Below are 14,987 nucleotides of genomic sequence, written 5' to 3' on the forward strand. Positions count from 1 at the left end.
AGTGCGTCCCACGAGATTCCTCGTGGCGCTCAGCACAGCGCGTGTGAGTTGGGCAAACCTCCCCTGTGCCCAGCAGTTTGTTTTGGGAAGGGATGGGCTAAAGTCCTCCAGGGGATGCCTGTACACATCAGGGCGCTGGGCTTCAGTCAGCCCCTGTGAAATGGAGACAATAATTGTCCCTTTCCCTGCCCTGGAGGGCATTTCGTTGTTCCTGAGCTGCTGTGCAGTGCCCAGGAGAGCAGATCTTGAACCTTCAGGTGCAGGTCTTGTACAAGCCTGACCTCTGCACTGTGTTTTTTGTTTCCTTGCGTGAGCTTTGCAGCGTGGTGCCCAGGCTGTAGCTTTCCCTGCACGTTATCCCTTTGTTCCCTTTGTCATCCCTTTGGGATGCTTGGCTAAGTGAAGGAAGGTTTGTGTTACCCTCTGTGGAGTGATGCCACGTCCCCTCCCTGAGGCTCCTGCAGATTTGTGCAGATGCTTTTGTAAGCAATGATGATGATCCAGGTAGGTGCTCAAAAGGAGGAAATAAATAGGAGAGGGACATATGCACTAAAACTCCACCAAAATACAATGTTTGCTGTCTGGAGAAGGGCAAAGTCGATAGGGAACGTGGTTTTATTTTCCAGCTTTTAAGGGGATATAACAGTGAAGAATAACACAACCTTAAAGAAGAAAGCTTGAGTGTCCCCATTGCAGGAGAGCTGTAAAGCTGTGAAATAGGGGTTTGTCCTGCAAGTGCTGAGAGCCAGAGCTGCAGCAGCACAGGTGCTCCTCTGGAAACTGCCTGTTAAATGGGTTAGAGAAGGCAAATCCAGCAGGCTGCTGTCTGAGTGAGCTGATTGAACATGTCTGTGGACGGACTAAGGACATGCAGAATTGTTATTTCCAAGTGAGGGGTTTGCTTGGGGTAATTGACTCTGAGAGAGGGAGTCCTGTTTGATTTCTTCCGTGCTTTCAGTTTATCAGTACTGTGATAAACACTGTGTTTATGCTGGCAGGGAGCAGGTTATGCCCCTCTTACTCATCCTGAGCTGCCCTTTCTCACCACATTGTCCTCCTGTAGATTTTAATAACACCAGGGCAGTGCTTGCCATGAGTGAGGTGGCGGTGCCTGATCCTGGGATAAAGACTGAGTAAAAACCGTGTCGGGGAATTGTCCAGAATTTCATCTGTAATTACAGCCTGCACAAAATCAAAGAGTATTTTTTAAAAGAGCAGCAATTCTGGGAGCAGCTTTCCTTTGCATATTTTTAGCATGTGTTTGCTCTTAATTTACATTATTGTGTGGTCCTGGTGAGGAAGATGCTCAGGGCTTTTGCAGACTTTGGTTTCTGGAGGGTCTTAATAAACTCAACAGAAATGGAAATCCCTGGCAAGAATGTCTTACAGTAACACTCCAGTAGTCCCCATTATGTTTATTAGAGGAGACCACATTGAAGCCTTTCAATACTTAAAGGGGGTTTAGAAAAAAACAAGGAGAGTGACTTTTTACCTAGGGAGAATGGTTTCAAACTAAGAGAGGAGAAATTCAGATTAGACATTAAGAAATTCCTCCCTGGGAGGGTGGGGAGACCCCAGCACAGGGTGCCCAGAGAAGCTGTGGCTGCCCCTGGATCCCTGGAAGTGTCCAAGGCCAGGCTGGAGCACCCTGGGATGGTGGAAGGTGTCAGGGTTGAAAGAGGATGAGCTTTAAGGTCCTTTCCTGCAAAACCACTCCAGGATTCTGTGATTAGCCAGCTGGTAGATGTTTGCAAGCACTGGACTGGAATGGTCCTTCTGCCCTTGGAAGTGCAGTGAAGAAGAACTGGCTGTGTTTGGTGAAGGACACAGCGACTGTTGCTTCCCTGGAGCTGCCAGGAGGAATGGAGAAGGCTTTTCCAGGGAGCAGGATGAAGATTGCACTGAAGGTGGCTGTGTCTGCAGCCTGCCAGCGAGCTGGGCTGTGGGGAGAGCACAGCTTTATCCTCCTCAGCTTTGTCCCTCCCTGCTGCAGCAGCTTTCAAACCTTTCCAGTGGCAATTCTGTGCTAGCTGAGATCAGCTGTACCTCGGTGTCACGCTCCTGCAGGCCAGGGGGATCAGCTGTCGGGTGCCTCTTGTTTTTTCCTGGTGCCACGGGAGGTCAGCTGGGCTGGAGGTGAGATAACAGAGATACCAAAGCAGGTTCTGCTCCTCCAGCAGCAGCGAGGTCGATTGGGATGATGGGGTTGGGTGAGCTGGTCTTTATCCTCCAGTGCTCACGTTTCACCTGATGGCTCCGTGTGGCCATTTCAGGTGACTGATGCTTTGCCCAAGTAACACAGGAGTAGCCCTTGGTGTTTTGTGTGTCCTTGTCCCCAGCCACACCTTTGGAGCGACTCTGGAGTGTGAAGCAGGATGGGGAAGGTTGAACCATTGACGGCAAGAGCCTTGGGAGGAGCTCTTGTGGTTCTGTTCACACGTGGGGACATCTTTTCGGTTCATTTTCCTTTTAGTGAGTTTATTCATCCTTCTATCCTCCTCCTCTTTCATCACTTCTTCCCCCACAAATATCTGAAGCCTAAAATAATGTGCCTGCCTTTTATCTGCCAATAGTCTGACACCGAGTAGTTCCTCTCCGTACCCATGAATTTATCTTTGGCCTGTTCACTCAGGTGCTAGACAGGATTTCTGGCTGCACAGATGGTGAGTCTAACACAGGCCTCTGCGTTTGACTTCTGTTTGTGTTTACATCTTCATGGTACAAGAGTTACCCGAAGAGACAAACTGGAAAATCCTCAACCTTGGGCCTAATCCTGAAATGTGTGAAGGGCTTGGAAGCCCTTGGAGAGCCCCTGGGCGCTGCCTGCCTCCCTGGATTGGGTGATTTTTAACTGGCATGGCCGCTGCATTCCTCTCCTGTCCAGCACATCGCCGTGCTCCTGCTGGACAAGGGGAATTTGGGATGTGAAGTGCCAGGAATTTGAGATGTGAAGAGGTGGAGTGCCGGGGATGAGGGGACGTGGCGAGTTTTGGGCTGTGACAGCCTCACGCCCTCGCTCCTGCCTGTCCCCCTTTTTTTTTTGTAGTTTTGTTTATCAGGATGAGTGGAGTGGAAAGATTGGAAGGGATGAGGGGTAGGTTCCTGTGTGGTGGAGAATCACAGGTGGATGAGTTTGTGCAGATTAAAACACGGCGCTTGCACGGGCAGCTCGCTTTTGGAAGATCCCTCAGCTTTGGAGCTGCCAGGTCGGAAAGAGGAATAAAAAGTAAGTCTTAAAATGTTAGGGCTTAAAAATAGGGTCAGCCAAGCAGCTTTAATTCATCCTGTGAGGCTTCTTTACCCATCTGGGAGGTGCTGTCAGCGTCCAGCACGGAGCATGCATGGATGGGGCCCTGCACTGGCCGTGGGAGGATGTCAGGGAGTTCTGTTCCCTCTGGACACCTCCTGCTCCTGGAGCTTTTCCCCAGGGATTTTGTGCCTTTTATCTTCATTTGCGAGGAGTCTCCGTTGCTGGGTGGTTCCTCCTCTTTGCTGCTGAGGTTTGTCAGTGGAGGGGGTGACCTGAGGCGGAGCAGCATGGGAGGTTTGCAGCGCTTGGGAGCGAGCAGGCACTTGGAGCAATTCCTTAAGGAGAAGGTGTCACCCCTCAGGGACGTGTGTCAGGGGTCTCGTGCCAAGCAGAGCTGGGCTGCCTGTGAAGGGCAGGGTGAGGTGGTGACATCTCGGCTGTGGCGTGGGAAGGAGCAGTGACAAGTTCAGCTCGTGGCGATGAAAACAGGGGAAAGCGTCTGGGTTGCGTTTCCAAAAGTTCTCCAAAATCACCGACTCTGAGCCCATTTCAAGAGTTCAGCATTCAGAAAGGGGGGGAAAAGGTTATGAGGTTAAAGAGATGATCATTACCTTCTGCCCATGACAGAGATTTGGAATGAGCTGGTCTTTAAGGTCCCTTCCAATCCTTCTTTGATTCTTCCGCTATTTCTTTACACAGAAATTAATTAATTTTACCTAAATTGCAGAATCAAATACTACGTTTCTAACCATCACTTTTTTTTTTTTGGTGACCCAGATTCTTATCTGGCAAAAAGTCATCTGGTCCAACTCCCCTGACTTCCTTGGAGTCATGCTGCTGAAGGATTTGCCTTCCAAGAAAATTGCAATATTCATTAAAGTTGCTTGTGGTAGGGAGATTCTTTCAGTACCTTCCGTGTTAGCCGAGTTTTTTCCCGGAACAAAAAGTTGCTTCGTGTCAGAATTTGTTGGCAGTAGTTTTAAAACTGGAATTTGGGATTTATCTAGCAATATTTTCGAGAAGCACATTTAAAACCGAAGCACTGAGTGTTCTTTTTAAAGTCATCTCCAACAAGAGCTAAAGGATAAGTTCCTTGTCCCACAGAAATCATCTGGATGACAGGAAGGGGGAAGTGAGTAGAGAAAACTGCTGAATTTTGGATGTGTTTTTGTGATTCTTGTTAAAACACTCAGCCTCACTGGCACGTGCCAGGGAATTCTAGGAAATCTCTCAGTTGCTGTAGAGACAGCTTCCTCGAAACTTGTTTTTAGTGTTTCATTTTCTTAATGTCTATGTTCATGTATAGCCTCATAGCATAATGATCTCATATCAGAATATTTATATGTATTTATATAATGGAATATGTAAAAAGACAAGTGATGCAATGTGTGTATCCAGTTTATGCAAATTTTTTTTCTAATGTATCTAAAAGAAGCTCAGGATGGTGAGATCAGCACCGCCAGTGAAATCTACTGTTTTCCCTGCACGTTTTCAGTCATTCCTTGTGCTTCAGGTGAATGCTTTGTGCCCAGTAAAGATGATTTTTAAGCATCCATTTTACTGAGGGCAGGGTCCCTTCCTGGCGTGGGCAGAGTCATCGTGGCACTAAAGGCTCTATTATCGGGGAGAAGAAGTGGTTAAACTTGTACCTGTGGTAGGTGAACATCGCGTTTTGTGTTCCCCAGAGAGGTGGTTTAATTCAAAATAATGTTGGTCCTCAGAGCTGTGTGGCTGCCCGAGTTCCTGGTAAACCAGGGCTTGCTCTGGGTTCTGGCTGCGGGCCGTGCCTGGGGGAGGAAGGGTTCCTGCATCTTGGATCGGGATCAAGGTTCCCTTCGTGACCACAGCCCGGCTCGGATACGTGGGAAATAAAGCGCTGCGTTTCCTTTTGTTGCATTTCTCGAAACTAGATGTGACCTTCTCCGGCTCCGCTCGTGGCTTTTTTTAGGTGGCGATGGTGCTCACCAGAGAAAAACGCGCAGAGGAGCATCAGATAAAAGATAAGACACGAACAGCTCTGTGATGTGCGTTAGCTGAGGTTAACACCGCTGGGGTTAATCACCCGACGTTGCATCAAACCCCTCAGCCAGGCAGAGGAACTGGTTTTAAAAGAAGAGAGCAGAAAACGCGCGCGCGGGATTTTTCCCTGTTTGTCCGCCTCGCTTTAAGGCGCCGCGGTGGTTGGTGTGTTCCCAGGTGCCTCTCACGGAAACTGTGGAACCCGTGGACCTGGAGGATTATCTCATCCCCCACGCCCTGGCCGTGGAGTCGGGGCCCCTGCGGGACCTGCTGGAGTTCCCCTCCGACGACATCGAGGTGGTTTACACCCCCCGCGAGTGCCGCACGCTCGTGTCGGCCGTGCCCGAGGAGAGGTAGGACAGCACGTGACGTGGTGATGGTGCCTTGGGGAGGCTGAGCTGGACCAGGCTGGACAGGGCTGGAGGAGAAAGCAGATGTTTATTGAAAGGCCTCTAGGATACACTTTGGGCAGGGCAAGAGCCTGGTCAGGGCTACACCCAAAATGGACCCAAAATGGGCACAAAATGGACCCAAAATGGGCACAAAATGTACACAAAATGGTCTCAACATGGACCCAAAATGGGCACAAAATGGACCCAAAATGGGCACAACATACTCACAAAATGGCCGTAACATGGACCCAAAATGGGCACAAAATGGTCACAACATGGACCCAAAATCTTCACAGCATACTCACAAAATGGTCTCAACATGGACCCAAAATGGTCACAACATGGACCCAAAATGGTCACAACATGGGCACAAAATGGTCACAACGTGGGCACAAAATGGTCACAACATGGACCCAAAATGGTCACAACGTGGGCACAAAATGGTCACAACATGGACCCAAAATGAGCACAAATGGTCACAACATGGACCCAAAATGGTCGCAACATGGACCCGAAATGGACTCGCAGTGGTCACAAATTGGCTGACCGGTCACAAAGTCTTACCCTTTTATAAGTTTTGGTCCACTTGCATATTGGGGTTTAATTGTCCAATTACATCTCCAGGTTGTGAGGTCTCATCCTTCTTGTTCCTCCCTTCAGACACCGTTGTTGGTGCTTTTGGGCCTGGAAGTTGTTCTTGGTGTCCAGCAGGAGAAGGATTTGTTTTGTGTCCCTGCTCTGTGAAGAGAGCTCGCTAACACTTAATATGAGCCTCAGAACTGCACTCCTAGGCAGCCCAGAATCTGAAAAAGATGAAAGCTAGAACTGGAGGCATCATTGATGCTCCAGGGAATTAAGTGTGTGTTTAAGAAATCGTCATCATCTCTGTGATGTTTCTTTTTCTGCTCTCTTAACAGCGAGATGGATCCTCACGTGAGGGACTGTGTCAGGAGTTACACGGAGGACTGGGCCATCGTGAACAGAAAGTGAGTTCCCCTGTGGTGTTTGTCACCTTAAGTACATATTTAAACTTTGGCCAAGTGCTCAAAAATGTTGTCCTGGCTGCTGATTCCGTGTGCTCTGGCTTTCAGTTGCCCGATTCAGCTGAACTGATTCTTTGTGTTTGGAAAATTGGATCTTGGACATCAAAACCCCTTGGGGCATTTTGGAAAATCTAGGCCATTTCAGTTCACGGTTGCTCCTTTACCATGGTAGAGCAATTAGGGAATGTGGACAAGTAAAATTACTTTCAGCATTTGTTTTTTTCTTTCTTCTGTCTGGTTTTAGTTCTTTTCAGAGACGAGTTGCATGAATTTTGCAGTGATGTACGATTGACGTGCAGCCGCAGCCATCTGATAGACAAGGTGCCCTCTGCAGCTTCCACTTGGGGAGAGTACATCATTCAAACAAATAATTGCTAATATTTGAACCATCACAACATTTACCTAATGAGTTAACAGTTCAGAGGATGGGCACGCATTGATTATTCCGTGCTAATTAGCAGGAAGGGTTCTGAGAGGCTTGAGCTGGAGCCCAGGCTCGGATGATTGGAAGTCTGATGACTTCAAGAGCTGCTGTCAAGGAGTGAGTGATCCATGGGGTGTGCATCACCTACAAATGACTTGGCTGCAGCTCCAGCTCTGTCCTTGTGGCAGTTGCCACAATTCACTGCTTTAATGTTGTCCTGAGAGCCACTTCTTAGGGTGTGCTCAGGGTAAGCTCGGCACTGCTAACGTGACCTGATAAAAAAAGTGTTTTGTAATCTCATAAAAAAAAAAAAAAAAAAAAAAAAAACCAGCAAAAAAACCCATGCAGAAAGGAACCCAAGAGGAAGATGTTTTATGAACTCCCAGCCTTGGCAGCAGTGTCTTGGATACACCACACACCTGGACAGTGACTTTCATTGGTACCTGGAATTCCTGGCCAGGATTCCTGCTCTGAGGTTTATTTGGTGGGGTTTTGTCCTCTGAGAGTCACAGCACTTTCTGCTTGGATAAAATCATGGCAGTGCACTGGAATTGAAGAACTGCTGCTTGAGCAAGGGAAGAACCCAAAAGCTCAGCTGGGAAGGACTGAATTGTTTTTCAAGTCAGGATACCAACAATTTCCTCTTAATCCATCCCACTGGAGGGTTCTGAGTCCTCTGGCTGGCTCCAGGGGCACAAACCCCAGCTCTTGGAAAAACTGCTGAATTGACTTGTGGCATTCCATCCTTTTCTTCCCCACCACAGGGGAAATAATCTTCATGTCCATCTCTGCCTCCAGTTTTTTGTAACCAAAACGTTTTTGAGGCAGGGGAACCCACCCATGCAGGAATTCCTTTAATGGTATTGGAAAAGGTGAATAAGTTCACTGGCCTGAAAAAAAAAGCCACTAGCATATTCTGATTTCAGACTTAAGACATAATTTCAGTGTGCTAGACTGAGGGGGTCAGGTGTGAATTAGAGATAATTTACACTTGTTGCTGGGGCTGTGGTGGAAATGCAGACATCCAGGTGAGGACTGTACAGATCCTGTTGTTCAGCTCTCAGGAACTACGGCCTAGCAAGGGAAATGCATTCCTCCTTTTCTCTCTTCCCTTCCTTTATTCACTGCTGACATACCCATGGCTTTCCCCATGTCTGGAGCATCCCTCTGTGGTAACTTTAGTACCTGGGCATGGTAAGAACAATTCATTCTAGATGTGATCCCAGGAACTGACTTGGGAGTGAGCATTGCAGGGAGACCCTGGCTCTACCCGTGTGTGTGCGTCTAAATACAGACGTGGTGCCACTTGACACCCAAAAAATTTGTTAGTCAAAGAGATCTGCTCCTGTCAGCACAGCAAGCAAACTGTTCACTTGTAGGAGCCCTCACACTCTGGAAAGCTCTGAGGGACCCACTTCCCTCACAAAGATGTTATGTGAAGTCACTTGTTTCAGTCAGGGTTGGAAAACTGTTGTCTAGGGGTGCTCAGGATTGTCCTGAGTTGCTGTTTTGGTTTTCCAGTTAATCATTTTATCTGCTCCAAGTCAGTTCCTGCTCCAGCAGAGCCACTGGCCTTCGAGCCCTGGTGTTCCCGGCCTGTTTTTAGCTTGGCATCACAATGGGTCATTTTTTAATGGCTTTAATTGGCCCTTGATAATCCTCCTTTTGACATCACCCAGAGTGGCTTTATAGATGAACAGAGTCACATTGTAGTGGTGGAATAGTGGCTGCTGGCTGATGCCCCAGCTCCAGTGGAGCTGCCTGGAAATTGTGTTTGCAGAGAGCAGCTCCTGCCTCGGGAGCACCCGCGCTGATAATGCCGGCTTTGTTCCGGGGTGCTGCTTCTGGGGTCGGGGTCAAAAGAGCTGTTGAGAACGTGTTTGAAATCCTCTCTTTGCAGATACCACAAGCTGGGAACCGGCTTCAATCCCAACACCTTGGACAAACAGAAGGAGAGGCAAAAAGGGCTCCCCAAACAGGTCTTCGAGTCTGACGAAGCTCCGGATGGCAACAGCTACCAGGACGAACAAGTAACGTGCCTTTAAAACCTCGCTGCATAAAACCGAATTTATAGCCCTGCTTTAAAAAGTGCAGTCCTTTCCCCGTTACGAGCTGCTTTGAATTTTGTTGGCTCTCAGGATGACCTGAAGCGACGCTCGATGTCCATCGACGACACTCCCCGGGGCAGCTGGGCCTGCAGCATCTTCGACCTGAAGAACTCCCTGCCCGATGCCCTTCTCCCCAACCTGCTGGACAGGACCCCAAACGAGGAGATTGACCACCACAACGAGGACCAGAGGAAGTCCAGTAGGCATAAGGAGCTTTTTGCGCTGCACCCGGCGCCCGATGAGGTATTTTTACGTGCGTGTGGGTGAGGCTGAAGAAGTGAAGGGTTTAGGGAACGTGAAAGCTGCCAGTCTGCCACGGATTTAAAGGATTTAAGGTCACCAAGGCATGAGAACTGCGGCTGTTTTGTGTTTTTCAGCGCAGTGTCTCGCCCATGGATATTACTTTCTGAAGATTGTGTTTCCCTTCTGGTTATGCAATCCCCAGTAAGGTAGAAACATTAAAGGGATCTAATTTAGCATATTTATAGCTGCTGCTGAATGCTCCGTGCTGGGAAGCCTCGGATTAAATTGGTGCTGTGTGTTAGAAGAAAGAAGTGATAGATGTGTTTGCCTCCTGATTTCTGCTGGTGGTTTGTACAGGGGTTGTGTCTCTGATTCCAGGAGGAGCCCATAGAGAGACTCAGTGTCCCTGAAGTACCCAAAGAACACTTTGGCCAAAGACTCCTGGTGAAGTGTTTGTCCCTGAAGTAAGTACCACTCCAGCGGACAGCTGCACTGCAGAAATTCAGAGCTGAAATCTGCTGCTCTAGCCACGTGCATCTGGAATATCTCCACTGCTTTGCTTATTGCCCTGGAAGGGTCTTTGCATGGTTTGGTCATAAGCTTCGAGGTTAATTTTATAAAGGTTGAGTTGCACAGTCGTATCTTCGAGACTTCCTGCAGTGATGAGCCAGGAAATCTCCTCCTCCCTTGGCTTCTCTCCCTGTTGCTTTCCAGCTCTACCTGTTCATGTCACTGGCGTGTGACGTGAGGCTTCACCACGCTCCTCCAGGGCTCTGAACTTGGCCACTCACTGGTGTTCACCTCGCTAACGAGGAAATTTGAGATTGAATTTAAAGGTTAAAAATGCTGGGGCTTTAGAAGCGTAAAGACAACCAAAGATTTGCCAAAGTTTAGGCTCAACAACCTTGACTGTGTCCCTTTAAGAGTGAAGACTTTATATACTTAGTAAGCATTAACTGGAGGAATAGAACCTGTTAAACAAGTTTAATGAAGTGGAGCTCCTGAATATAGGGTTACCTGCAGCTGGTTCATTGCCTATAACTCTTCTCTAATAACACAAGGTAAAATTTTACTGTTATTCCCTTGGAGAAATAAAGTACAAAACTGATTTTCCACACTGCTGTATTCATCTTCTGTGTCCTCAGTTAGGTCAACCCTTCTTATTAGAGAGCTCCAGTTGCTGCTCATAACTGAGATATATGTGTGGGACATTTCTCCTGCTCGTAGAGTACTCCAGGACCTAATATAGCCGTAGAGATGAACTGATTTTGCAGCCTTTTATGAACTGGAACAACATAATACGCAGTAGCAGTGCAGCTTTCCCTCCAAAGGAGGGTGTCTTTAGCATAAATAAGTTAGATGCTGGAAATTAATGTTTTCTGCTCTTTAAGCATCTCTTGCTGACTGCATATTTGTAGCCAAACTGCCCAGCTACCTGTTTGCCTGTGTACCTGGGGATCTCTGAGCCTGTGCTGGGGGGTGTAATCCAAGATTGTGCCATCTCAGTGGCACAAAAAGCAAGGAGACGTTTCCCCAGGGAGAAGGCTCAGATGACCTGAGCAGGGTCACTTCCAGGTTAATCTCAGCTTTGTTGCAAAACTGGAGAAAGCACCTGTTTGGTGGTGGTGTCCCTGTTGGAAGGAGGAGTGCAGGCTGAAGCTGGGAGCTCTCTGCAAGGGCTGGGTGTGGGTGGGGAGTGAATTTTGTGGGGAGGCTGTGCAGACAAGAATGGCGTTTCAGCCCCTGCTCCCTGTGGTGCAGGGCCAGGTTTTGAATGTTTTAAATCCCTTTAGCTCCCCAGGTGTTCTCACAATAAGTTCAGCTCTGTTTGGTGGGTCAGTGTTCTCGTTGGGAGTGTTGGAATTTGCATAAACACTGGGTAACAGTTCACTGTGAAAAGCTGAGCGCCTTTCTGGGGGAGTTTTTGGTACTTTCAGCAGTTAACTGTTGAAAATCGCCAAAATAGGTGTCCCTGAGTGTCCAGAGGCAGGGGTCCTGGTGAGAGGAGCAGAGGGAATTGGCTTCTCCAGGGTATCAGGGGAGCTGAGTGCTCCAGTTATCCCAATTAACACTTCCTCTCCCTTTGAAGAAGCTTTTGGGCTGCTTTGCTTGGCTTTCACTGAGTTCCAGTGGCTTTTAGAAAGTCCAGGGAGCTCTGACACGGTCCTGGTGGGAGGGACCAGGACAGGAGTGGGATGGAAATTGGGAAACAAGATCCCTTTGGAGCAGGAGCAGCCCTTGGGCTGGCTCAGCCATTCCTGACATCTCAGTCCCCATCAGCCAGGGAGGATTTAGGGGCAGGGTTGGTTTTTCCTTCTGACAAAAAATGCAAATCAACTGATTGTGTGTTTCCTTCTTTCCAGGTTTGAAATAGAAATTGAGCCCATTTTTGCAAGCTTGGCTTTGTATGATGTTAAGGAAAAGAAGAAGGTAGGTTTTTAATTACTTGAGTGTGACATTTCTGCTGAAATTGAAAAACAAAAAAGTGGAGGAATTCATTCTGGTGGCAGAGCTTTAAGAGGACAGGGACGTAGAGGTTGGCAGAATGATTGAAGGCATTTGATGAACCATCTTGTGTGTTCTTCTTGGTGAAGCAGTTGAGGTAAAACTTAAAAATATTAGATAATATGTGAGTGCCCGAAATCAGAAAATACATATATATACATATATATATATACACACACACACACACACATACATACATATACATATATATAGATATATATTCCAGTTTTGTCTTTCAAAAATCTCTTCCCCAGAGAGAACTTAGGTAACTGAAACCTTTTATTTAGATTAGGTTTTTATGACTTTCTTAATCTCTTTTTGGTGATTCAGCATGGCACGGGTCCAAGCAACGCTTCAGTAAGGCACAAGAAAGTCACACGTGCTAAAATCGCTAAAAATCAAAACGAAACTGGGGAGTCTTTTCAAGATCTAAGTTACAGGAAATGCAAAATACATTTATTCGCCTATTTATGTCCTGTGTTTAATATTTAAAGCGTCTCTTGGTTTTCCCTATTCAAGGTATTAGCAGTAGTGGAGAGAAAAATGTTAAAAATATGCATTTTGACATTTATCTCTTTAAGGCTTGAATTTAATGCATTGAGATTTAAGTTATGTAGATGAGAGTATGTAGAATATTATGTGAACTTTGTTTAATATTTAAATCACATTTCATAAGCCAATTTTATCATCTCATTACTCCTTTTTTTTTTTTTTTTTTTGGCTCTAATGCAGTAAGTTCTTTAGTGACCTCTGGTGTTGGTATCTTGCTCACATCTTTTTTGGCTCTGAAGCTTTGCAGTCAAGGATTTGGCGTTTCAGGGTAGAAAGCTCAGTGTCTGTCTGTCAGGGGATGTTGTTTCCCCTTTTTTTTCTTTCCCCCTCCTCCCCTTTTTTTTCCCCCCCACTTTGATATTTTGGTATTTTCAATTCAGGTAACAATGGTAATTCCTACCCCTGTGATGGGGCTGCACGCTTTAGAGGAGCTGGAGGAAATTTTATGGATACTTTGTGGTGTTTCCTCCATTTCTTCCCTCTCTGTCCTGCCTTGATTTCTTAATCAAAAAGTGGGGTTTTTTTTCCTTTTAGTTTAGTTTTTTTTCCCCCTTTAGTTTAGTTATGGTTTAAAACTAGGAGTTTTTAACATGTATTTTAAAACAATTTTAAATTATTCATGAAGAATCTATCAAAAAAAAAAATATATATATATATATAACTAATGCTTGAAACTCCCCAATTTGTTCCTTAGATTTCAGAGAATTTCTACTTTGATTTAAACTCGGAGCAAATGAAGGGAATGCTTCGGCCTCATGTGCCCCCTGCTGCTATTTCCACCCTGGCCAGATCTGCCATCTTTTCTATCACCTACCCATCCCAAGATGTCTTTCTAGTAATAAAGGTAAGAAATGCCAGGGAAATTGAAATTATTGTGGTCTCTTGGTTTTTATGTGAAATAAAATAAGAATTCTGTTCTCTAAAGTGTAAACAGTGCTGCTTTATTTCAGGTATCCTCACTTAAGTTCCTTTGAAACTGGAAGGAGCACAAAGGTTTGCCTGATGATATAAATCAGTTTTTTGGGGCTTGGCCTTGGTTTTCATATAAAACAATGTTCTGACTCCTTAAAATGACAGATAAGCCAGGGATTTAAAAATATCTGTTGATCTGAATCTCATTTCAAAAAGGACACACGCCCCTCAGGCAGATTTCCAGATGGGTTTAAGGGCTGGAATTGCCAAGAGAGTGAGATCCATAACTGAAATCAAGTGCAACATTGGTCACTCCTGGGATAAAGTGCACAAAAATAAAAGTTATTCTCTGTTCTCTCCTTTGATTCAATGAGTGCACGATTGTTGCTCGTTCAGGTGGGTGCTTGAGTCGAGATTTTTGGCTGGACTCTGGATAAAAATCATCCTGTGGTCAAAAGGGGAGTTCAAGACACATTTTCAGTTCACAGGCAGTGTGAAAGTTCTGCAGGAAATTCTTCTTACACACTGACTCACCAGGCTTCAGCTCTTTTGAAGGAATTTTTTGCTGCTTTGTGCTTGTTCAATTTATTAATCCTTGCTGGCTACATGTCCTTATAATGGTTCATTTTCCCTTCTCAGCTGGAAAAAGTTTTACAGCAGGGAGATATTGGGGAGTGTGCAGAGCCTTATATGATTTTTAAAGAGTCTGATGCAGCAAAGGTAAGAATTTTTTTGGTGTTTTGGTAAAAAATTAAACGTATTTTCTTTTACCTCGGACCATTGACACTGTTCCTGTCTTTAAAAGGATCCATTTTTAATTAAGAATTTGATGCCATTCTGAAGGCCAAGAAAAGAGCCAAAGACCTTGGAGTCTTGATGCCTTATTGGGGTGGAGTAGTTAAAGGTCAGCAGTTTTTGTGGCTGTCAGGGGAGATTTGTGGTTCCCATCAAGGTCAGCCATCTGTGATGCCCTGTCCCAAAGCATCAGCTGGGTCGAGGGAAGGCAGCCTTGGATGGGAATTCGCAGGAGAAAATTCAACTTTTCCACTGCTTTTGCACTTCTGCCTGATTCTAAAAGACCCTCAGAAATGTTCCTAATTTTGTGTGCAGTGGGGTTGAGCCAGGTGTGGATCAAAGGGAATAATGAGGGCGGAGCAGAGGTTCCAGCCCTTCTTGTGATCCCAGCCTCTCCATTTGGCTTTCTCAAAAGCTTGGATGATTTGTTAGTTTTAATCAACCTCTTAATAAAATATTTCCTCCCCAAAGCTCTAAAAACTGCTCTTTAATATGCAGAGCTATGGAAAAATCCTCTTTTATTCCCTTTTTTCCTTGACAAAATGAGTATGACACTACTTATTCGAGGAATGTTGTGAGTTTCCCACTCCGCTCCGGATGATCTGAGCACCTGCTGCATAGAATCACGTTAGGAAAATTCAGATTTTCTGGAAGGAGCAGCGGGCAGATGAGCTCACTGGGGTTTGACAGGCTGTTCAGGAGGGTTAAGAACATAAAAGAACTGCTCTGACTGTCCTCTGGTGG

The 14,987-nt window shown here is 46.2% G+C and overlaps 1 protein-coding gene across 17 annotated transcripts in view; it reads left to right on the forward strand.

Moving 5' to 3' along the window:
- DOCK7 (dedicator of cytokinesis 7) overlaps positions 1-14,987 on the forward strand; it is a 95,603-nt gene that overhangs the window by 16,604 nt on the left and 64,012 nt on the right. For all 17 annotated transcript variants that reach the window (XM_040072655.1, XM_040072656.2, XM_040072657.2 and 14 more), the window contains exons 3-10: positions 5,447-5,622; positions 6,579-6,647; positions 9,029-9,158; positions 9,267-9,479; positions 9,858-9,943; positions 11,843-11,909; positions 13,231-13,380; positions 14,088-14,168. In XM_040072655.1, coding sequence (XP_039928589.1) covers positions 5,447-5,622; positions 6,579-6,647; positions 9,029-9,158; positions 9,267-9,479; positions 9,858-9,943; positions 11,843-11,909; positions 13,231-13,380; positions 14,088-14,168 — 972 coding nt within the window. The remainder of the gene's footprint in view (positions 1-5,446; positions 5,623-6,578; positions 6,648-9,028; positions 9,159-9,266; positions 9,480-9,857; positions 9,944-11,842; positions 11,910-13,230; positions 13,381-14,087; positions 14,169-14,987) is intronic.

The sequence above is a fragment of the Hirundo rustica genome, chromosome 9 (genome assembly GCF_015227805.2).
Source record: "Hirundo rustica isolate bHirRus1 chromosome 9, bHirRus1.pri.v3, whole genome shotgun sequence".
Classification (NCBI taxonomy): Eukaryota; Metazoa; Chordata; class Aves; order Passeriformes; family Hirundinidae; genus Hirundo; species Hirundo rustica.